The sequence below is a fragment of the Mustela nivalis genome (genome assembly GCF_964662115.1).
Source record: "Mustela nivalis genome assembly, chromosome: 2".
NCBI lineage: Eukaryota > Metazoa > Chordata > Mammalia > Carnivora > Mustelidae > Mustela > Mustela nivalis.
Genome location: NC_139021.1, coordinates 563,254 through 586,851, shown reverse-complemented (window position 1 = coordinate 586,851; position 23,598 = coordinate 563,254). Strand labels below are relative to the sequence as shown.

At 64.6% G+C, this 23,598-nt stretch overlaps 2 protein-coding genes across 3 annotated transcripts in view; one reads left to right on the top strand and one right to left on the bottom strand.

The window, feature by feature from the left end:
• Nucleotides 1-23,498, bottom strand: part of BOP1 (BOP1 ribosomal biogenesis factor) — a 27,227-nt gene extending 3,729 nt beyond the window's left edge. Inside the window, 4 exon segments of the mRNA XM_082720483.1 lie at nt 9,946-10,026; nt 16,214-16,324; nt 22,080-22,280; nt 23,344-23,498. Of these exon segments, the coding sequence (XP_082576609.1) occupies nt 9,946-10,026; nt 16,214-16,324; nt 22,080-22,280; nt 23,344-23,451 (501 nt within the window). The 5' untranslated portion in view covers nt 23,452-23,498.
• On the top strand, nt 59-3,006 carry SCX (scleraxis bHLH transcription factor). 2 transcript variants are annotated; one of them, XR_014308775.1, is made up of 3 exons: nt 59-1,704; nt 2,439-2,548; nt 2,673-3,006. XR_014308775.1 is itself a non-coding variant. In XM_082720598.1 (2 exons), the coding sequence occupies exons 1-2, from the start codon at nt 1,132-1,134 to the stop codon at nt 2,709-2,711; spliced, it is 612 nt and encodes a 203-aa protein (XP_082576724.1). In that variant the 5' UTR covers nt 63-1,131; the 3' UTR covers nt 2,712-3,006. The 2 variants fall into 2 exon arrangements, 1 of the variants encoding a protein (XP_082576724.1); XM_082720598.1 differs by lacking the exon at nt 2,439-2,548 and having other exon boundaries at nt 63-1,704.
• Nucleotides 23,499-23,598: the final 100 nt, after the last annotated feature.

Here is a 23,598-nt window from a genome sequence, read left to right as displayed (position 1 = left end):
GGACGCCCCCCCCCAGCCCTCCCTGATCCTGCCCCCCCCACCACAGCAGCCACATTCCTGGACACACATTCCTGGTCGAGGCCCCTGCCAGCCACCACCCTCTCTCCGCCCAGCACAGAGACTGCTGCCCAGGCGGCTGCTTCCTGAACAGTGGCCACAGGGGGAGGGGCCCAGAGGAGACTGAGCACAGTGGGGAGCCCAGGGGCCCCTTGCAGGAACACAGGACCCCCTGAACTCGGCCCCCTGCACCTGCCTGCCCTAGTCAACCAACTTCCGTGGTCCCAGCGAGACCATCCTTCGGGGACACCTCCTGTGCCCCCGGCCTTCCTTCTCTGCATGGGGGTGGGGGGGCGCCATCCCTGAATCGGACAGACCCCAGAGCGAGCACCAAGGGAACAGCTAGGTCGCCCCACAGCAGGGCACAGCGCGAGCCGGCAGAGAGCAGGGTGTCAGGCAGAAGGCACAGCCTGGGCCACAGCTGGAGGGCACGGCTGACACCGGGAGGCTGGGCCACCCAGTGACCCCACGCACACCGGGGGTGGGGGGCAGCCTTGGATGGTGGGGTGAACTGCAGCCCCGCAGGGCTTTGCGCCCCTCCCCACTCTGCCTGCCACAAAAGGCCCAAGTGTACACAGGAGCGAGAGAGACCAGACAAACAGGGTGTGGCCCGGCACCAGCGCCAGGGGAGAAGACCTGCCTGGGTCATGGGTCCCACTTGACCCTCCTGCCCCCTGCTGAGGCAGAGAGGGAGGGCGGCAGAGCCCCCGCACGCCGCCCCCCAGAAGGGGACTCCCACTCCCCCACGGCCCCCAGAGACAGCGAGATGCTCCAGGCTCCTTCAGCGCGGCGCGAGAAGGCAGAGGGACGAGGGCCCCTGCTCCGCGCGGCCTCCGGGGGCTGGGAGGCGGGGAGGAGGGCGGGCCGGCGCGGGGGAGGGGCCGCCGCCACTATAAAGGCCCGGCCCGCGGCCCCGCTCCAGCCCGGGACGCACACGTGCGCGCGGCGCCGCAGCCGCCACCGCGGGCCCCCGAGACCCGCGCCTCCCCGGTCTCGCCTCCCCGGCCCCGGGCGGCCGCGCGGCGGGCGGCATGCGCTGCGCGAGGCGGAGCTGACGGCGCGCCCGCCGGCCCCATGTCCTTCGCCATGCTGCGCTCGGCGCCGCCCGGCCGCTACCTGTACCCCGAGGTGAGCCCGCTGTCGGAGGACGAGGACCGCGGCAGCGAGAGCTCGGGCTCCGACGAGAAGCCCTGCCGCGTGCACGCCGCGCGCTGCGGCCTCCAGGGCGCCCGGAGGCGGGCCGGGGGCAGGCGGGCGGGGGGCGGCGCGGCGGGGCCCGGGGGCCGGCCCGGCCGAGAGCCCCGGCAGCGGCACACGGCGAACGCGCGCGAGCGGGACCGCACCAACAGCGTGAACACGGCCTTCACGGCGCTGCGCACGCTCATCCCCACGGAGCCGGCCGACCGCAAGCTCTCCAAGATCGAGACGCTGCGCCTGGCCTCCAGCTACATCTCGCACCTGGGCAACGTGCTGCTGGTGGGCGAGGCGTGCGGCGACGGGCAGCCCTGCCACTCGGGGCCTGCCTTCTTCCACGCCGCGCGCCCGGGCAGCCCCCCGCCGCCGCCCCCGCCGCCCCCGCCCCGCGACGGCGAGAACGCCCAGCCCAAACAGATCTGTACCTTCTGCCTCAGCAACCAGAGAAAGTTGGTGAGTGTGGCCCGCGGGGCAGCCACGGAAAGGGACCAGGAGAGGCTGTGGCGGCCTCTGCCTCAATATCACCCTAGCTACCCACACCTGCTGGGCAGAGACCCTGGCCAGAGGCCGGCAGAGCTCCCCACCCCCCACCCCCAGCATCACCTGTGACCCAGTGTGGCCCTGGGGTCCGGGGGGCGGGGAGCACAGGAAGGCCCAGCTGGGGCTGGCAGGGCCCTGCCTTCCTTGGGCCTTCTCCCCTCAAGGCCCCAGGGACACGTGCCCATGGGGACCAGACAGGGCCAGCCATCGCTACATGGGAGTCTGGGAGGCGGAGAAGACACCAAACTAGACGAGGCAGGGGGCCAGACCAGAACTGGTTCAAGTAACCCTGGCCCCCCCAGCCCTATCCCGGAAGGAAGAGGACTGACTCCCCCTCCCCCACCTGTTTGCCCTACCACAGCCCCTGCCACTGGCCTAAAGCCTATGGGGCACCTGCTAGCTCTCCCATGGCCCTCGCCCACGCCCCCGGGGCTGCCCACTCAGACCCCCGGGGCAGCCCTGGACTCTGCACACAAGAGGCTGGCGGGAGCTGTGGGGGCCGGGGGGGGGGGGGGAACCACGCTGTGGGAGCGCTGGGAGCACTGGCCGGCTGATTTACAGCTCTTGCTGTGCTTGGTGGCACCGGAAAAGCAGGGTGAGCGGGAGAAAATGCGGCGCGGCTTTCCCCGGTCCCGTTTCCTCTCCAGACGGCACGCGCGAGCTCCTGGGGCCTGAACATCTGGGAAATTTAATTTTACAATTTCGGCTGTGCAGCAGCGTACTCTCTCTCCTCCCCAAACTGCACGGGGAAGCCGGGGTGAGCGTGGAAGGGGGTGCGTTCGGCACCCGCCACCTGAGACAGCACCCTGTGGGGAAGCCGAGAGGCGCGGCTGGCACTGGGTCTGCGGGCAGGCCCTGACACTGACCCCTCCCCTCTGCAGAGCAAGGACAGAGACAGAAAGACGACGATTCGGAGTTAGAGATGGACACCGCTGGGCTAGCCACAGAGAGCTCCCGTGGACCGGACTCGGGCACAGGCCTCCTGTGAGGGTGCCCAGCGAGCCAGCCTCGCCTCTGGCTACGGCGGGGCCCACGGACAGACAAGTGTGCGGGACTCTGCACGGGCCCGATGGGCCCAGGCCCACCAGAACCTTCCGTGCTGGCTTCCTACCTGGGTTTTCTTCTGGTCACTACATGCTGGCATCTTGCGTCTTTGATACAATAATATAAAGTCTGGAAACTTTGTATAATTAAAAACCAAACAGTATTGTCCAACCGTGGAAGCACACTGTTCTCTTGAACGGTTCAGAACCCAGCCTGAGCCCAGCCCTCACGGCTCTCCGCTCCGCTCTCTCCAAGCTCAGTCCTCCCCGGGGGGCCAGAGCACCCCTCGGCAGGGAAGGCCTCCACCCTTCGGGGCCAGGTCATCCCTCCCAGGCCTGAGGCAGAGCGAGGCTCCTCCCCGGCGCCCGGGGGGGCTGAAGGAGACAGAAGAGGGAGAGGGTGCAGGGGAAGGGCAGAGGGAGCCACTGCCACGCCAGCAGGGCACCGGCCAGTCTGGCCTTGTCTCCGAGGGCCTGCCGGGCACCCAGGCATCCCTGAAGGGGTGAGGAGGGCAGAGCTCGCAGCACAATCATGCCAAGTCTCCGGGCCTCAGCCTTTGCCCAGAGACCCACAAAGCGGACGCCTGGGGGAGGTGGAGTGAAGGGCGCTGCCTGGCACGGCAGGTTTCCCAACCTGGGTAGGCCTAAGGGTGCGAGCCACCTGCATTCAGCCCTGAGTGCCCACCCCGAACCCCCACCCAGGGCTCTGAATCCCACCCCTACTGGGCTGCCCTGGCTCCCCCACCGCCACAAGCTGTGACAGGAGAGGAGCTTCATGACCCCGCCCCCACCCTGTGCGCGGGCCCCCTGCAGCCCCCCCCCCCCCGCTGCGCCCCCCCCAGCTCCTCCAGAGGCCCCACCTGCTGCGGGCAGGGTGGTTTCAGGCCCCCTCCCGAGCTGTACGCAGCTGGCTGACCAGTAAAATCCTGCAGGTGACAATTATGCTCTGCCAGCACAGCAGAGAAGAAAGGCAGGGGGCAGCCCTCTCCGAACCCCCTCCCCCCTCCCCTCCCCCTCATTGGGCCGCGGGGGGCGGGGGGGGGGCCAGCAGCCTAACTTCCGGCCAGGCCAGACCACAGAGGGAATGGCCGAAGGCGCCAGGTGCCAGCCATGGGCCCTCCCAGCCCTCAGCACAGGCTCCAAAGGCCCCCACTGACCCACCCTCCTGGGTCCCCAGGGAGAGGCCAGGTGCTGAGGCCCACGTGGGCACCCCAATAGGGCAAGGCCAGAGCTGCCTCCCTCCTCTGCACCGAGGGGCTCCCGGGAACTGCGAAGCAGGAAGCAGTGGTGTAATTTTGGAGGAAACTCTCAAAGCCAGAGCCATTAAGGGCCAGAGGGGGGGCTCTGTCCAACGTGATAGAAATATAACAGGATAAAAAGTCGCCATGGCAGGTTCCACTCCGAGAGAAACCCAACCCCAAGTTTCCTTTCCCTAATCCTGCAGGAGCCCACAGCCGGCCGGAGGAGGGGGGAGAGGGCAGGCCCCGCCCGAGACGCAAGGGTCCAAACTGGGGGGGGGGGGGGTGGCTGTGAGAGCCCCCGGGGGAAGTGTCGGTGGGGGGGAGGGCAGGTGCACCCCAGGCCTCTGGGCCTGCCTCCCCCACCTCACTGCGCACGGGGTGATGTTCTGCGGGGAGGGTCTGTGGCCCCCCCACCTACTGTAATCAACATCCACACCGGAGCCTGGGGGGGGGATGGAAACCTCCCTTGGGAAGCCCCGCCAAGATGACGGTGGGCGCCCACCTCGAGGCCACAGAGCGGCGCGAGTGAACAGGGAACACGTACCACCTGAGGCCAGAGGAGGGTGAAGAGGGAGGGGCACCCCCCGGAGCCCCATGGCTGAGGGGGGGGTCAGGAGGCCTCCACAGGAGGTGCTGGGGCTCGGGGAGGCCTGCGGGAGAGGACAGGCCCGCTGGGATGGGCCCCCGGGGACCTAGCCTGTCGGGGCCCAACGTGCACGGGCCAGTTCCCCGCGGCCGGGCCTGTGACTCCCAACAGCGGCTGCAGCTTGGCCGACTTGGGCCTGGGCAGCCGGCCCAGGGCTCCCTGCGCTGCTCCGGTAGCAGCGATGCGGCGGCGAAGGCCTGGCCCGCCAGCCAACAGGAGGGAGCAGAGGGGGCGGGGGAGGAGCACTCCGTCACCCTTCACTGCTCCAGAAATTCAAACCAGACTGGGGGTGGCGGGCCGGCCGGAGACAGGCGGCCCCATCTGAGTCCACTCGCTGAGGAGCCGCTGGGTTGGGGGTGGCAGGTGCTCCTTGCCCCCCACAGGCCTTGCTTCCTTCCCAGAACGCTGGCCTCGCCTTCCACCAGGAGGGACAAAGACCCAAGGCTCCCCGTGTGTGCGCCCCAGAGGCAGCTGGAAAGGAGGGGCTGGGCCCGCGCCCTGAGCCAGCCGCCGCCGCCGCTGTGGGCCAAGCTGGGCTGGAAACACTCTGATCGGCCCCGGCTGTCAGCTCCCTGTCCCCAGCCTGGGCAATGAGCTGCCGGCGGCCCCACATGATTCATCACCAGGCCTGAGCCCGCGGGCCAGCCGGCCCCCACCCTGCTCAGCACCTGTGGGCTGCCAGGAAGCACATGTGACCCGGGGGGGGGGGGCGGGCAGCACCCCCCGACCCCTTCAGGTCAGGCACCGAGCTTGGAGGCGCGGGCTGAGGACACAGACGCCCCCGTGCTCTCCTGGGGGGGGGCCACTCTACCCCAAGGACCAGCCTCTGGGAGGGGGCCAGCGGGGGTCCCCCACCCCCCAGACTGCACCGGACACCAGCAGCGACTGGCTGGGGTTTTTCCGCTCCCGATGAGCCCCTCCCCTCCCCCTCCCCAAAGTGGCTGCAGCTGTCAGGGCCGCAGATTGCAACTGCAGGTACGCTGGCCGGCTGCCCGCCGCCCTCCCCGCCGCCCTCCCGCGTCTGTCTGCGAGGGAGGAAGCCGGCCCACCTCTGCAATCCTTCACTCTCTCCTCGTTCTGCCGCTCCACCTGTCCCCTGGGAGCGCGGGGTCAGCCGCCCTCGCTCAGGCTCGCTCTTTTCCCTTGCCCCTCTCCGATTACAATGCCGGCAGTGTTCGCTCGGCTCCCCCTGCACGAAGCTCCCGCCTGTCTCTGAGCGCCACTCAGCCTTCCTGAGCCCCGGCCTCTCCGGCCTCCTCCACCGGGCTTCATCTCCGCCAGAGCCCCGGGCGGGAGAAGGCCGGGCTGCGGGCTCCCCCGCTCACCTGCTGCCCCAGCACCCACGGAAGGTGCCAGCAGGATGGGGCCCGGTTCACAGACCAAAGGGGCAAGGCCAGGGGAGGACCCTAGCAGGGGAGCAGCTAGATGGGCGGGGAGGGGGGCAGGTGGGGGGCTCAGCGCCGCCTTTCCACACGTCCTCCATCAGACCACCGCGGCCATTTGCCGACTCAGGTAGCGGGCACATCTGCCACGGCCAGCCCAGACACCGGCGCCCACTCCGTCCCGCCCTCTCCAAGGTGCTGCCAGCCAGGCCCCCCCAAGCCATCACACGTGCCCTGACACAGGACCCCTCGGAGCCCACTGCCTGGCCTCCTCCATGACTGGGGGGCAGCAAGTGCAGCCTCCATGGGAGCTGGGGCGCTCCCAGGCCCTCAGATCCCCCTGCCCCCACCCACCCCGGTCAGCCCCAGGGTCCAGTGAGCATTCCCACAGGGGCCCCCTGACTCTTCGCTACCTACAGGCAGTGGCTCTCGCAGAAACGGCCCCGGAGCGCTGGGGGTAGGCACAGGCCCACCTCTGTGCCGCGGCAGAGACCGGTTCCGAGACCCACAGGTCAGGCAAGAGCTGCTGGTGCGAGGGCGCCTCGAGCCCCCCACCTGCCTCTGTCCCCATGCCCAGCACTGCAGGACCTCACTCTGGAGGACTCCCCTGCCCCGGGCCCCAGCCCAGGCTGTCACCACCCCTCCCCCACCTTTCCTACAGAAGTCCCCCCGCCCCCGTCCCCGGGGCGAACCCCCCCCAAGGCCCCTGTCCCAGCTCCCACCCACCTGCCCGGCTGGGCCCCGACTGCCAAGGAAACTGGCTCCAAGTGGGCACAGAGCCGGGACCTCCGCCACCCACGTACCCCAGCAAATGGGGGGGACGCAGCTCTGAATCAGCCCCACCTCCACCTGCCCGCCGCTGCACGGGGCCCCCAGCACGGAGACCCTGCTCTGTCCAGAAGGCGTGCTACATCCCTTATAGGGACGGCTGCTTCCACCACTGCACCCCCCACCAGCCCCCACCCTGCCCTCCCCAGCGGGAGGCTCTCTCCCTGCGGAGAAGCACCAGGCCGGCTTGGGGCAGGCACAGGGTGGGCAGGAGGAAGGCGCCCCCCTCCCCCCGCCCCCGGTCCAGGCACCCGCGGCCCCAAGGGGCACTCTGCGGTCACAGGCGTCAGGCCCGCGGCGCCCTGTGGCCACCTGCAAGGCCGTGGGTCGGACCAGCGGGAAGGGGCAGACTCGCAGGCCGGCGGCGGGGGCGGAGGGCCGACACGAGCGGCTGAGCGCCGGGCGCTCTCCGCAAACAGCCCGAAACCTGAGCCGCGGGGCTCCCGCTGCCAGCAGCGACGCAGGCGCCCTGAGCGCGGGCGGCCAGGATGGGCGGGGCGGCGGCCCCGGGAGGAGCGGGAGGCCGCCAGCGCTGGAGGCAGCTGCCGGTTCAGTAGCTGGGAGAGGCCATTAACGGCCGTTTGGCGAGAGAGCAGAGGGGATGGCGGGCTCTGGATACAGACAGGCCTGGGCCTGTCCCCGCGGGATCCCAAGTTACTGCGAGGCCAGGGCGCCTGCGGGGCGGGCTCGGGCTGCAGCCCCACCCCCGCCACCCCCCAGCGGAGGTCCCGCGGGAGGGGGGGGCAGGAGGGTGTCGGGTTGGGATTACGGGGGCTTGGATGATGTGCCTCCCCACCTCGCGGCCAGCCCTCACTCTCACCTACAGCCAGCCTCAGTTTCTCCCTGTGGCCTGAAACAAAGAGGGGCCCAAGGCTGCTAAGGCCGTCAGCCCCCACCCCCAACACCGCCTCACCTCCCTGGGGTCCAGCGGCTGGATGAGATCACGTCTGTGAGGTGCCGGGGCCGTGGGAGAGGAGTGGGGTGGGCACAGCCTGCGGCTGCTCGGCCTCCCCCACCAGACCCAGCAGCACTTGAGCGGACTCGGGCCCCAGTGCGGCTCGGGGTGTGAATCTGGGGACTGAGGAGTGCAAATGCCCAAGAACGGGCCTCAGACGATCCAACTGTCATCGTGAGTCAACATCTGGGGGCCCCAAAGCTGGGCTTGGAAGAGGCCAGCGGCCAGAGGGTCCAGAAGCCCCAGCAGCCCCCAGCTCAGGCCTCAGCCCCAGACTCAGGGAGTGGCAGGGCAGGGCCCAGGGAGAGGGAGGCCGAGTGGCACTTGCACCTCACCTGCTGGCCGCCACGCCACAGCGCCCACGAGGCTCTCTCCCAGGACCACCAACCCTGTCAGGCCACCACTGCTGCTGGCCAGAGCCTTACGTGGGGTCCAGACACCACTGGCCACCTCCAAGAATGCTGCTGGGAGAAGGCACTGCCCTGACACCATGGGTGTCCCCAGACCGTGGACCCTCACAGGCTCCAGAAACACCACGACACAGCCACGGGGCCACACAGCCTCCGAGCCCCACACTCCAAACCACGTACCCAGCGGGGCCTCTTCCCCAAAGTCCACCGCGCTCGCCTGGACTGCAGAGACACCCACGATGTGAGCATGGAAGACACCAGCGCCCACGCGCGCCCCAAGCACCCCAGGCACACGTGCGGCTCTGGGGAGGGAAGCATCTGTCAGGCCTGGCAGAGCTCCTGAAAGATGAGCTCTGCCGCCCCCTCGAGCCACCGGCCGGCTGTGCTGGCAGAAGCTGGGGAAGGCGGGCACCCGGGCCCCCTCCTGTCACTCAGACATATGGGATAGTCATCGCCGGAGGAAGCAGCCCCCGCAGCCCCCACCACGGCCCGGAGCCGGCAGGGCCAGGCCGCGAGGAGCCTCCCTGTGGGCAGGCCCAGGCCCCTCCCCCACTCCGCACTCCATTTACAACCATCATTGATTTCTCAAAATACCAAATATAAAAAAGTAGCCGACAGGATGTGGCTGCCGACAGCCAGAGCCCCTGGGAGGGGGAGACAGGCAGGGAGCCGCACGGCCCCGGCCCCCCCTCCCCATGCGCGCCCGCTGCTCCGGCCAGGAAACCAATTTATTTTGTTTTGTCTCTGTTCTCTGAACGCACAGAGACCAGATCGGGCCGGCAGCCAAGGCTCCTGCAGCCGCTGCCAAGAGAGCGCGAGCGTGGGGGTGGAGGCCGAGCAGGGGAGGGGGCTCGAGCCTCCCCAGGCCCCAGGACGGCCCCCCCGCCGCGGCAGGAAGACCGCTGTCCCCGTGAGGTCCGCATCAGCGCCGCCGCCTCCTCCTCCAGCCAAGGCCGCTGCCCACGGAGGCACACCTCTGGGCGCACAGAGTGGCACAGGGGCCACAGCCCTGCCAGTGACTGGGACGTACTTGGGAGGGCACGCGCAGGAGGAGGACAGCCACCTCGAGGCTCAGAGCACCTCAGCTTCCAGCCCTCCAGAGCAGCAGCCCAGGGAGCAGAGACGGCCTCCGGCCCACACGCCGGGGCCTCTGCATGCCAGACAGGGCACCACGCCTGCCCCTTCAGACCCTGAGCTGGAGGGATGGGGCCCACAACAGTCCGCACCTCAAGGACACCAGGGAGGGAAGGGGCGGGGCACCCAGAGGCCACCCACCTCCTGTGCGAAGCTGACAGCAATGCTGCCCTCCGCACTCAGGTCTGTCACCACGGGGGCCCAGCACTGCCCCAGGCTCTCTGTGCCCACCGAGCATGAACTCAGCCTCCACAGAGCACGAGGGACCCCGGCATCAGCCGGCCGCCCTACAGACACCCCTGGGGGTTCGTTGCGTCACGTCCACCCCGCTTCCTTCCAGAGTGATGACGCACACTAGCAGACGTTCATCCCCAACCCTGAGATCGCCCTTCCGGACCCCAAGCGCGGCCCCTCACAGCAGCCTGACTCCCCTCTACCCTGGGCAGCACGGCACAGCTGGGGAAGGTGCCCCCCTGCCCCCCCGGACCCTCGTGGAAGGCCAAGCCCGGCCCCACCTCCTCATCGGAGCTGTCCTCTGCATACTCGTCCTGGCCCTGCACGCTTGCCACCTCCGTCCTTGGGGGAGGGCTCCCAGCCTGTAGGAGAGAAAGGAACAATGGTTATGTCAGGGTGCTGATGCCCTCTGACCTCGGGCAGAGCCCGCGCCCACAGTCCCCTGCCCCCTCCTGATGGCGGTGGCTTGGCAAGAACATACTGTCCTTCCCCCGGTGCTGCGCCCAAGGTTCCCACCACCCCCAATCTCTAAGCAGCTCCAACCTGGTCCTGGGCCTTAAGACAAGATGAGCAACACCCCAGGTCTATGTGAGCCTGTGGGGCTCCACCTGAGGGTCTCTCTCAAGGGCCACACTCATCACCACGCGCTCCCAGGAAGGGCCCCAGGGAACAGCTGACACCTGTCCAGGCAGGAACAGGAACAGTCGGCAACAAAGCCGCCCACTGAAGGCCCGGCCGCCCCCACACCCTTTAACGGAGAAACCCGCTGCAGGGTTTCTGGCGCGACTGCCTGAACCCAGCCATGCAGGGCCCGGGGAGCCCAGGGTCAGGGAGCACAGTAGGCGTGGTACTTCATGGCAGCAAGTAAGAGCCGGGCAGGAGTGCTCCCCATACCTGGCCTGGTCCCTCTGGACAGTGTGTGGCACCTGCTGCCAGCCAATGTCATGGGGCCACAGCCAGCCCTCCTGGGACAAGCCCCCTCCCCCAGGAGGCCTCGGCGTCCATGGCAGCTGGGAGCCCCATTCAGCCCAGTCAGCCAAGGGCCCAGAGAATACCAGGAGGATGCGACCCCCAGGGTGACCCCAACGCACGGGGTCAGAGATGGGAGCCCTGGAACATACACACCCTAACCTGGAAAACAGACCCTTCCCTCCCAGGGTTGGGGGCGTCGGACGTACCGGAACCCGGACTGATGGGGAAAACAGCCCTGCCTTTCCCTCCCGGGCGCCATCAAGTACTTGGGAGCAGGGCCCCTGAGCAAGGCACCCCCGCCAGAGCCCCACTCCCCCGACAGGGCAGGAGCCAAAGGCCTGCGAGGTGGCTCTTCCTCCGGCCTGGTTTTCCCCTCAGCATAAGGAGGGTGGGAGATTAAGTTTTTCTCCAGGCCAGGAACAAGGCGGGATTCGGTTTCCATGTCTCCCCCACCCCCGCTCCCCATGCTGCACGCGCTCTGGGAGCCCTGCCCACTGAAAGTGGGTCAGCGCGGCCTCATGGGTGCAGGGCGTGGGTGGGGGGCAAACAGGGCAAGGCCTGAGCTCCTGCCCCCCACCAGGGCCCCAAGCTCTGCTGCGTCCTAGCCCACAGGGAGCCCTGCCCCGAGCGGCAGCCAGGGGACACACCTGCCCCAGGCCCAGGGCCAGGCAACAAGTCTCCTGAGCAAGGGGGCACCAGCCCGCCCCCTGCTCTCCACCAGCTCGGAACTCCAGACAGTCCCACACCACCTGCAAATGCGGCTCAGGCCACGGTGGTGGGGTCCCGGCAGGAAATGTCCCAGCCCCTCGACCTCCAGGATGCCCACGTCGCCCCATGCTGGGTGTGGCTGGCCCCCGGGGCAAGCAAGTGCACATGCAGGGGGCCTGAGACAGGCAGGCCCTCCCCCAGCAACGAGGGGTCCCCCCAGCCCTCAGTCTCCCCAGCAGAAGCGCTGCTGCAGGGGACACGGTGGCCACCAGGGGGCAGCAGAGGGCAGCCCAGCTCCAGGAACCTGGGGAGGCTCAGCCAGCCCATGTGCCCGCACACACTTGCCCCTCTTGGGTACCAGGCATTTAAAGAGGAAAACCTCGGGGGCGCCTGGGTGGCTCAGTGGGTTAAGCTGCTGCCTTCAGCTCAGGTCCTGATCCCAGGGTTCTGGGATTGAGTCCCGCGTCGGGCTCTCTGCTCAGCAAGGAGCCTGCTTCCTCTTCTCTCTCTCTGCCTGCCTCTCTGCCTACTTGTCATCTCTGTGTGTCAGATAAATAAAATCTTTAAAAATAAAAAGAGGAACACCTAAACAGAGCGTGCGGCGGGCCAGGGGAACAGCTCTTGCTTCTCTGCCCAACCCCACGACCACCAAACACCACGAGGACCAAAGCAGGGGCCCCCGGGGGTGCTGCCTGCCTCCAAGGCATCTTATCACAACCGCCGGCGCCCTCCAGTCACCAGCAACAGCCCGGGCTCAGCCAACCCCACCGCCCCCACCCCACGACAGCAGGGCCCCTCCACCAGCCCTTACGAGCAGAGCCCTGCGAGCCCGCGGCAGCCCACACGACGCTACCAGGCCAGAGCTTGGCACCCTGCGCGGCCTTCCTGGGAGGTGCAGGGTGCAGGAGGGAGAAGGGGAACAGCAACCAGCACAGCCCAAAGGCCCAGCGGGGCACACGTCCAGGGCAGGTAAGCTGGCGTGCGCCCGGGAGCCATGCTGTGAGTCAGACTGTGGCTGGTGACCCGTGTTCACCAGGGTCCGGTGTGGGGCAAACACTGTGTTTGCCAAAGAGCATCCATGGCCCCCGTGGCCTGCTGCAGACCCCTAGGCCAGCCCCCAGGGCTGCTCAGCCACCTCAGGGACATTAGACTGAGAGCGAGCAGACACGCAGTTTCTAAAGAACATTCACCACGGGGGCCTGCAGAGCCCAGAGACAGCCCGAGCTGAATTCAGACCCCCCACCCCCACCAACTCGTTCACGAGGGAAAAGGCCGGGGACTTGGAGGAGGAACAGGATTGTTCCCAGAGCAGGAGCCAGCCCTGCTGGAGGAAGCGCTGCTCACGTCCGGCCGGTTTCACAAATCCCAGAGACTTTTCCACGCTGCCAGCGCCCCGTTCACAACAGACGAGTTTGATGGGACTCGATGCCACCACAGTAAAGGCTGCGTGAGGACAAGGTTGGGGGGGGTTGTACACAGTGGCAAGAATTTGGCTATTTCATGATTTCCTTTTAAATTTTCTTATTTGGGGACACTGGGCGGCTCAGTCATTAAGCGTCTGCTTTTGGCTCAGGTCATGATCTTAGGTCCTGGGATGGAGACCCCCGTGGAATTGGGCCCCCTGCTCAGTGGGGGGGCCTGTTTCTCCCTCTCCACCGCCCCCGCCCCAGCTTGCGGTCTCTGTCTTGCTCTCTCTCAAATAAATAAATAAAATCCTTAAATCAATAAGTCTTTATTTGACAGAGAGCAAGAGAGAGCGCGCGAGTGTGAGGGGAAGGGGTGGAGAGTGTGCCAGCCTGAGACAATGTGCACAGCGGGGAGGGGAGGCGCAGACGCAGACTGAGCAGGAGCCAGGACCCTGAGACCATGACCTGAGCTGAAGGCAGATGCTTAACCGACTGAGCACCCCCAGGCGCCCCGGGAAAGAGTCTTCATCAGAGTCCGAGCTGAGCGTGAAGCCCAACGTGAGCCTCTGCCTCACGACCCTGAGACTGTGACCTGAGCTGAAACCGAGCTGGACACGGCGCGTCTGAAGCACCCGGGCGCCCAGACTGTTGCTGTTTCAAGCCATGGCAGAAAATCTTTGACTTTTCTCCCATTGAGGGCAGAGGCTATGTGCCTCCTCCCCAAATCTGGGTGGGCTTATGGCTTGCCTGTCCCAGGAAAGCAGCCCAGACCAACAACATGTAAACTCCGAGTTAAGATCTTAAAGGTCTTGCAGCTGTGCCCTCGGAGCCCTGAGCCCTCTGGCGAGGACGCGGCAGAGCGGCGCCAGCCATGCAGGCCGCCCCTGACCAGACACACGAGTGACGAGACCTCGGCTGTTCTTCCTTAGGACCCGCCCCTGAGCCCCGAAACACGGGGTGTGAGGCGTGATGACCGTCCGAGAGCAGAACACAGCAGAGCCCTGGATGGGCCCAGGAAAGCTGACATCCTGAGTGTGCCACCCAATTCTCGGGCAGGACCCAGCTAAAGAGGCTGTGGGTTACGCCCAATCCCACTGACCACGCCCCCTAGACATGACAGCACCTCACCCTGCCTGAACTCTGACCCGCAGAAATGAGGGTGCCGCTAAATGGCTAAATAATGCTCAAGACGTCGGGCGGACCGTGGAGCAGCCAGCCGCCCTCCACGGGGGCCAGCCCCACACGGCCTGCGTGCTCACGCCCTTGGCTCTTTGGTGGGTGCCCAGGCACTTCCCAGCTGAGGTGAGCCCCAGTAACCAGCTGACGGCCCCCCTTGTGACTCCCCCCAGGCACAGTGCCCACCCTAGACCCGAGCACAGGCAGCATGGCCACAGTCTGCGCCCAAGACTCCCACAGTGCCCTGCCTGGCCTCCTGGCGGTCCCTCCACCCCCGTCCCCAGAGCCATGCGGAGACCTAGGCAGGCCCCTTCTGCCCACGGGTCTGCAGTATGGAACACACAGAACGCTCTTAAAACACGTGGAGGGGCGCCTGGGGGGCTCAGCCGTTAAGCGTCCACCTTCGGCTCAGGTCACGATCCCGGGGTCCTCGGATCAAGCCCCGCACTGGGCTCCCTGCTTAGCAGGGACCCTGCTTCTCCCTCTCCCACTGCTTGTGTTTCCTCTCTCACTGTCTCTCTGACAAATAAATGAATAAAATCCTCAAAACAAACAAACAAAACACCTGGAGAACACTCCTGACACCCAGGCACAATGACCACATCTGTAGCTGAACGTGGAGAGCTAACCGACAACAATGGGGCCCTGTGAGCAAAAAAAAACAAAAGGGGAAAAAACCCACCTAAGAAAGACCAACGTAAACATGACAAGTGGGAACACTGGGTCTAAACAAGCACAGGGGTGCCTGGGGGGCTCAGGTCATGATCCCGGGGTCCTGGGATCGAGCCCCACATCAGGCTCCCTGCTTGGGGAAGCCTGCTTCCCCCTCTCCCTCTGCTTGTGTTCCCTCTCTCGCTGTCTCTGTCAAAAAAATAAATCTTAAGAAAAAAAGTTAAAATAATAAGTAAGCAAGCACAGAAGGGAAGAACATGGGAGGGAGGGGAGACAGTGGCTGCAGCACATAAATCCACCCCAGAGAACTCGTCCAGAAGAAGCACAGAGACGTCGCCCTTCCCAAGGCCCCGCACACGCCCCCTTCCGAGGGTGCAGGCGAGTGAGGGCCTCCTGCCCGCTGAGAGGCCCTGCGCCCTGGGGAGCGGGCGCACAGGTGGGCCAGGGTGGGCGTGCTGGGACAGCGGAGCCTAAGGAGATGCCCCTCTGAGATCGATCCTGCCCAACCCCCAACCACCCCCAGGCGAGAGCAGAGAGAGAAAGGGTCCCCCCCACCCCACACAGCTCCTGGGCTCCCGCACTGGGAGCCTCCTTCGGGGAGGTGCGTGCACAGGGCTCTCCGGCTGGGGCGGAGTGTGGGGGCGGGGGCCGCAGGACGTGCCCCGGGAGACCGGCCCAGCAGAAAGGGACTCAGGTCCACAAGGTCATGGAGTGCCAGGACAAGGAAGCGGGCGGCCAGTCCTGGGGTGACCGGGAGACAGGGGCGGGTGCTCTGAGAGGGAGCCGAGGAAGCGAGCAGGCCAAGGGAGAAGACGTCATCCTGGCCGGTCGGCCGGGCAGTGCACAGGCCCGAAGCCACACGCGGCCAGACGAACAAGTGAACGTGCCCATCGCGAGCAGCCCGCGGCCATGGACCTCCCCAGGAGCGCCCTGAGCCCCCAGACAAGACCCCCACAGAGAAAGGTGGGGACCGCACAGCCCCAACCCCGGAGTACCTACCAGCCCCCCAAATACACGGTGCTCTTCCTCCCCGGAGCTCCCGGCCAGCACCCGGCCAGGGCACCAGCCCGCCTCCCGCCCTGACTCCAGGAACCGGTGAGAACACGAGTCATTGTCACATCGCAAAACCCAGGGCTACTGGGCCACACCACCAGAGATACGGGCGACAAGGAGAGACAAAACGGCACCTGGCTCCCCACACGGGAGACCTCAGCGCGGGAATGGCAAGGACCCTGCTGGTCCGACCCCTACGGGGGCCGGCAGGTGCACGACTGCTCGCGCCAGGCGGCGCCTACCAAGGGAGCGTCTGGACCAGGGAAGGACACTGCGGGTCAGGAAACAAGGGGTTAGGAGCGAGTCCCAGGACAAGAGATCACAAAGAAAAACGGTTAAAAAGAACTGAAGGAGACAGCTATTCCTTCCCCACAGACCCGCAGGCCCCAGGGAGAGGCCTTGGGGGCACCTCCCTCCCTAGGTCCGCCCCAGCCTTGAGCTAGCGCCCCCAGGGAGGGGAGAGGAGGGAAGGGCTCCTGGAGAGCCTGCAGGCCCCGCTGGGCAGAGACACCCGAGTCTGGGAGGGGCGCACACCCCACGGGGCTGCGGGGCCTTCTCTGACCTGCAGAGCCCGACCTTCGAGACGCGACAGCGACGGAAACTTCGTGCTCTGGGTGTTCTCAATGCTGCTCAAACAGGCCTCGCAGAAACACGGGGAACAGAGGCCCCTTTCCTAATGTAAGAAAAAATCATAAAGCAACAAGAGAGCACATTTCCCATGTGTCAGGGTAGGAAAAATAAAGACTTTTAACCACACACCGTCCTGGCAGGCCTGGGAGGTGCAAGTATCCCAGCACGAAGCGGCACTTTCCTTCCACTCAAAACGCCCTGGCTTTGACCCGGAGATGCTCCTGGGACCGCACTCCCAGAACTGCCTGCGCGCGCGAGAACGAGCACCACGAGGGGACTGCCAGCCCCAGGGCTGGTCAGGCCGCGGGCCGTGCACACCACACACACCAACTGGCAAGCACAGCCCTCAGAGGCAGAGGGACGCGCAGAGGGCAGGAGTCAGGGAGCAGACGGGCGGGACACGGATGGGGGCTTGGCTGTGCGGAGAACCGGGGAGACCCAGGCAGCCCTCACGCTTACGCCGGAGCAGGAGGCAGGACAGAGCAGGCGGGACGGCCCTCAGGAGCTCCGAGCAACCACTCTGCTGGATCCGTGGTGCTCGTCCCGTGACCCCACACAACACTGAAAAAGAAAGTGCCGGGGGTGCGTGGGGGTGCTGAGTGGCTTAAAGCCTCTGCCTTTGGCTCAGGTCATGATCTCGGGGTCCTGGGATCGAGCCCTGCATCGGGCTCTCTGCTCAGCGGGGAGCCTGCTTCTCCCTCTCACTGCCTGCCTCTCTGCCTGCTGGTGATCTCTCTCTGTCAAATAAATAAATAAATAAAATCTTTGGGGGGAAAAAAGTGCTGGACATGTCTAGAAGTGGAGAAAGAGCTCACAGACAGTGACACCCAGGGCAGCCTGGCACCCAGGCAGCCATGTCTCCCCAGGGCAACCCTGGGCACCTGGGCCACGTAACCCCATCTCTCTCCCATGGGAAAGGAAGGTGGCGATCAGGACAGTGCCCAGAATGGGCCAGTGATCACCTGACCTTCCATTTTCATCCCTGGACGGCTTCAGCAGGGTGTTCCTGCCGGTCTGGGATGGCCTGTGGCAGACACACCTAGAACCCAGGGCTGGTGGGGCAGGGTCCCCTGACAACGACCTATCAGCCTGTCCCTCCCAGAACAGGAAGGCAAACCCTCCAGCTCCCTGTTGTGGAGGTCACTCAGTGGACTGGAGGGCCTGGGCCTGGGGCATCCCACTGCAGTCCGCGTCTCTCCCGGCAGCTCTCGGCCTCAGGCCCTGCAGCCCTGATGTCAGCCCCAGCCCCACCAGGAGGCAGGGTGCCCTTCAGGCATGTGCAGGAGAGGGAGAAGTCAGGGAGCTGGGTGGTGGCCTGCCCACCCGTGGAAGCAGCGGAAGCCCTGACACAGGTTAAGGGGGAGAGAGTGCAGGGGAAACAGTGACAGGAGCACCCAGTGGAAGAGAAGTTAGGGGCGAGCCCCACAGCATGCTCGCCGTGGGCGGAAGGAAGAGCAGCAGAAGCCCGAGCGGGTCCCCCCTTGCAGAAGTAGCTCACCTGAGACTGCCGTCCGCCAGACCACACAGGCGGCTGTGGCCAGGAGCCAGAGAATTCCAGGGGCTTTCAGTTCCAGAGCGGGGACAGCGGGCGGGGACCCGGGCCCAAGTGGGAGTCACCGCGGGCAGGGGCCCACAGGACCGCAGGCGGCAGGGAGACACTAGTTCTAGAAGCTGCTCAGTGGAGGGGTCGGCTTCCGGCTATGAGGCTGCACGCTAGTAACAGGGCTCAGGCCACGCGGCAGGGAGCCAGCTCGACCCAATGGAGGGGCGTGGGTGGTTTTGGGGAGCAGCTGGCAAAAAGGAGAGCTGGGGAGCTTGTTCCACTGAGGACTAGGAACCCCCAGCTCCCACCTGAGTCCTCTCTCTTGGCCTAGAGAACCTCAACCCTAGTAAAAGGACGACCATGCACTAGAACAGAAAACACCTCAACGGGGCTACCCGCAGCCCTCAATGAAAGCACAAGGAGGCCAGAGACATGAACGGCCACGCAGGGCAGCCCCGGGGCTCTGCAGAACTCAGAACCCCTCCTGATTCGTGGGGTTCCCAACCAGGATGACCCACAGGAGACAGGGACGGTCCTCAGAGCCAGGGCGTGAAGCGGGAGGGGCCCAGGAAGCGACCAGGCCCCAGCACTGCACACAGTGCAGGGGCTGCAGTCCTGGCCCGCCAGCAGACCCAGAGGCAGCCTGGCCCTCTCTGAGAACTGCGCCCTCCGGGAGGCCAGAGCCAACCTCCCCAGACAGAAGTCTGTGCCCTCCTTCTGGAGAAGGGAGGGCTTTGGTCTCCACCACATGGACCAGCAAGCCCACCCAGAAGGCGGCCCCGCGGAGAACACGCAGCTCTGCGGGCCCACAGCTGAGGGAGGTGGGGGGATCCGAACGCGGCCACATCCACAAGTGTCCCTCGCACTGAACCCCAGGCCGCAGTCTCTTGAAACACTTGCACACATCACCTAGTTCAGAGAACTTAAGCCGAAATCTTTTAAGGGGGAGAGGGGCAAAGGGAGAGAATCTTAACCAGGTTCGAAGCCCAGCACAGAGCTCCAAGCAGGGCTCACCCCCATGACCCTGAGATCCCAACCTGAGCCAAAATCAAGAGAGGGTCACTTATCCGACTGAGACACCCATGCACCCCAAACAGAAAATTTTTATTTAAAAAGTTATTTAAGGGGCACCTGGCTGGCTCAGTGTGTTAAGCATCTGCCTTCGGCTCAGGTCAAAACCCCAGGGTCCTGGGATGGAGCCCCCTGTCGAGCTCCCTGCTCAGTGGAGCGGGGAGCCTGCGTCTCCCTCCCCTACCCCCTGCTTATGCTCGTTCGCATGCTTTCTCTGTGACAAATAAATAAAATCTTTAAAAAATAGAAAAGTAGGGACGCCTGGGTGGCTCAGTTGGTTAAGCAGCTGCCTTCGGCTCAGGTCATGATCCCAGTGTCCTGGGATCAAGTCCCACATCGGGCTCCTTGCTCGGGAGGGAGCCTGCTTCTCCCTCTGCCTCTGCTGCCATTCTGTCTGCCTGTGCTCGCTCTCTCCTCCCCCCCCGATAAATAAATAAAATCTTAAAAAAAAAAAAATAGAAAAGTAAAATAAAATAAAAAATTTACTCATGACCCAGAGATCAAGAGTTACATGCTCTACCTACCGAGTCAGCCAGGTGCCCCAAAAGTGATTTAATTTTTAAAAATTACTTTTAGGGCACCTCGGTGGCTCGATTGGGTCAGCATCCGACTCTTGAATTCAGCTCAGGTCATGGTCTCAGGGTCCTGGGACCTGGGTCAGGGAGACTGCCTCCTACTCATCTGCGTGCACACGCCCACACTCACTATAAAAAATAAATTTTAAAATTATTTTTATAACTTTATTTATAAAATAAGATTAAAAAACCCCTTTTTAAAATAAAAAAGTTAGGGGCCCCCTGGGGCACCTCAATTGTTAAGTGTCTGACTCCGGACCTTGGCTCAAGTCTTGCTCCCACAGTCGTTGAGTTTAAGCCCTGCGTTAGGGGCCATGCTAGGCGTGGAGCCTGCTTTATTTACTTATCTGTCGAGATTTTATTTATTTATTTGTCAAAGAGAGAGAGAGAGAGCACTCGGGGGGCACAAGCAGAGGGAGCGGCAGAGGCCGAGGGAGAAGCAGGCTCCCCGCTGAGCAAGCAGCCCTACAAGGGATTCAATCCCAGGATCCTGGGGTCATGACCTGAGCCAAAAGCAGGCAGGCATTCAGGGGGCTGAGCCACCCGGGCGCCCACGGAGCCTACTTTGAAACATAAACAAAAAAATACTTAAGTGTGGGGATGCGCCTGGGTGGCTCAGTCGGTTAAGCGTCTGCCTTCCGCTCGGGTCATGATCTCAGGGTCCTGGGATCAAGCCCCGCATTGGGCTCTCTGCTTGGCTGGGAGCCTGCTTCTCCCTCTGCCTCTAGCTCCCCCTGCTTGGGCGCGCGCGCGCGCTCTCTCTCTCTCCCTCTCTTTAAAACTTATGCATGTGGACCTTAACTGCGCAAGGAGGAACGACACACCAACAGGGCTACTAGCGGAGACCGCCCACGGGAGCAGGGGCTGTGAGGAAGAACTTCCACTCTCCACTGAGTAGCACTGATGAAAGAGTGAATTTCTCTCAAGGAAGGTATATTTTATAATTCTAAAAAGTTAAAAAAAGGAGGAGAAACAGCTACCCATCATCCCCCAAACCACAGTCAGCACAGCTCACACGTCATCTCTCTGTGCGCACTGGCAGTAGGACTAGATCCTAAGTGTGCAGAAGGGTTAAATCTGGGGGTTCGGTAGGTCAAGCGTCTGTCTTTGGCTCGGGTCATGATTCCAGGGCTCTGGGATCGAGTCGCACGTGGGGCTCCCTGCTCTGCAGGGAGCCTGCTTTTCCCTCTGCTCCTCCCCCTGCTTGTTCTCATTTCTCTTTCAAATAACTAATCTCAAAAAAAAAAAAGGGCGCCTGGGAGGCTCAATGGGTTAAAGCCGCTGCCTTCGGCTCCAGTCATGATTCCAGGGTCCTGGGATCGAGTCCCGCATCGGGCTCTCTGCTCGGCGGGGAGCCTGCTTCTTCCTCTCTCTTTGCCTGCCTCTCTGCCTACTTGTGATGTCTGTCTGTTAAATAAATAAATAAAAATCTTAAAAAAAAAAAAAAGGTTTAAATCTGACATTAAATCCTTTCTTCCTGGGGCGCCTGGGTGGCTCAGTAGATTAAGCCGCTGCCTTCGGCTCAGGTCATGATCCCAGGGTCCTGGGATCGAGTCCCGCATCAGGCTCTCTGCTCAGCGGGGAGCCTGCTTCCCCCTCTCTCTCTCTGCCTGCCTCTCTGCTTGTAATCTCTCTCTCTCTGAAATAAATAAATAAAATCTTAAAAAAAAAAAAATCCTTTCTTCCTAGGTAAAAGATCAAACAAGCATGGCTTTTTGGTTTCTATTATGGGAGATTTCTGCATGATTCAAGGTCCTAAACTTCAGAACACCAGACCCATTGAAAATACAAATAGTTATAAACTAGTTTCTAAAACTTCCAAAGAGCGAACAGTGTATTTTAGTTATATTAAACTTTTCTCGTTTTTCTCATTTGAGGCAAGAGGGAACTGCACTCGTCCCCTCGTCACAGGGACAGACATAAGGCCAAAGCCTCAGCCAGCAAGGCTCCCTGGGACGAGGCTCAGGTGTCAGGACAGCTCACTCCTGTGTCCGGTGAGCTCTGCCTCCAGGTAGTCCTGTGCACATGAAGGCCCTACCTCAGGCTTCGCCCCCAGGAAACCCAGCCTACGGCTGAAAGCAGGCTGAGCTCCATGGAGAGGTGACATTAGAATCACCTGCGGAGGAGGTCCGGCATGTGGGTATTTGGAGTTCTTGAGAACAGAGCACATAACTGTAATTGAAAAACAAGCCCTAAGAAAGACGCCTGGGTGGCTCAGCGGGTCAAAGCCTCTGCTGTTGGCTCAGGTGATGATCCCAGAGTCCTGGGATGGAGCCCCACATCGGGCTCTGCTCAGCAGGAAGCCTGCTGCTCTGCCTACTTGTGATCTATTAGCTCTCTATCAAACAAATAAAGCCCTTTAAAAAACAAAACAAGAGAACAACCCCAGGAGCTCAGAGCACTGCAGCTCTAACCAAGTGTTCCACTTGGCCCCAAATGTGCCCAGAGGTGCATCAGAGGAGGGATGTGGGCCTTGGGGTCCCAAGGACACTTGGGAGAAAGCAGTGTGGTGACAGGCCCCCAGAGAGCCTAAAGCCTGGTGGTCACTTTCTTTCCTGGCCACCTTCACCTAGAGAGGACAGCCTACCGCAGGCTCCTCACTCACCCACCTGCACCTGCTGTCCGGTGGTCTTCTCCGTCCCGCCGTGGCCCTCATCACTGCTGACCGCATCCTCTCCCTCTGCTGGGTCGTCCTCACTACTGTCGCTGCCGGAGTCTTCCAGGCCTGAGAACACACTCTCCTCGCTTTCAGACAGGCCAGAGTCGCCGTCATCCCGGAGGCTGGGAGCAGCAGCACAGGCGAGAGAGGACTGCGGGGAACACAGTGTTGACTGTCGACGACAGCCAGACGCCCCCAGGCCACCCGCCAGGCACCCTGCTGACCCACGGCTCTGCATGGCCAGCCTCCAAGGCCATAGCCCTCAGGCCACAAGTGTCTACCTCCACCAAAACCATCCACCTAACCCAGGTGGAACCTTCCTCACTGTCCACCTCCACTGACAGCACGGCCACCTGCCCCTGGAAGGGACATTTAGTTTCCCGCATCTCGCAGGGAAAGGAGTTTTCCCATCTCTGGGAGCTCAGTTCCCACCACATTTCCGACCCAGGCTCCCCATCCTTCGCACCCCACGCTGGCAAAGCCCAGAGCTGCGATGGCGCGGGGCCAGAGGCTGAGCCCGCAGCCGACCGGATGGAGCCGGCAGCGGATCAGCAAACTGTAAAGGGGGTCGAACAGCGACAGAAATGATCCAAGCCTGGCTTCAGAGCAAGCGTGACCGCCCTTCCCTCCCCTGCTTACCTGATACCATCTCCCCCAACCCTACAGGACACCACGCGCGGGGGAGAACCTGTCACTGCCTTTTAAGACGAACAAGAAGCCGCAGACCTCTCGGAAGCCGCTGAGCCCGGAGCCCGCACCTCCTGCGCTTCCCGGGTCTGGACCGGCCTCCGCTCTCTCGCGGCAGAGCCGCTGCCCGGCCGGACCGTCCGCGGCCCAGGAGCCCGACGCCCGCAGCCGGCGCGGCCCTGCGCCCGCGGGAGGACGCGCCGGCGGCCGTGAGCCCCGGTTCTCCCGTCCCTGGCGCCCTTCGTCCCACAGCACGCCCCGCGCAGCAGCGGTCGGGACGCCGGGCCGCGGCTTCGGGAGGCCGCCTCTGGGCCCGCCGCGGCCCCCCCGCCTCCGCCTCCCCGTGCGGCCGCGCCCCGCGCAGGGGGTGCTCCGGGCCAAGGCCGCGCAGGGCCGGCGACCCCGCCCTGCTCCTACTCCCGGGCCCGCCGCGCGCGGGGCGGCCTCGCGGGGGGCGGCCCAGCCACCACGTGCGGCCCCGGGCCCCGCCGCCCGACCCCGCCGCTCGGACCCGCGCCCGCTGTCACCTCCTGCGGCTCCGGCTCCGGCTCCGGCCCCGGCCCCGGCTCCCGCCGCCGCTTCCCAGGCCGCGCCCCCGTCGCCGCCGCGCGCCCCGCGTCCCGCGCGCCCGCCATGCTACCTAGCCAGTCCCGACCGCGCCGCCACTTCCGGCAGCGCGGGCCGCGTGGGGATGGGGGCGGGGCCTGTGGGGTCAAGGGGCGCGGCCCGCCCCGCCCGGCCCGGCCCGACTCGTGGGGCGGGGCTAGCAGGCGCAGGCGCAC

Bases quoted from the DNA above. Each gene is read 5' to 3' on its own strand.
- SCX (XM_082720598.1), top strand. From the start codon at position 1,132: ATGTCCTTCGCCATGCTGCGCTCGGCGCCGCCCGGCCGCTACCTGTAC. The intron at 1,705-2,672 runs GTGAGTGTGGCC...TCCCCTCTGCAG, and splicing joins TCAGCAACCAGAGAAAGTTG to AGCAAGGACAGAGACAGAAA.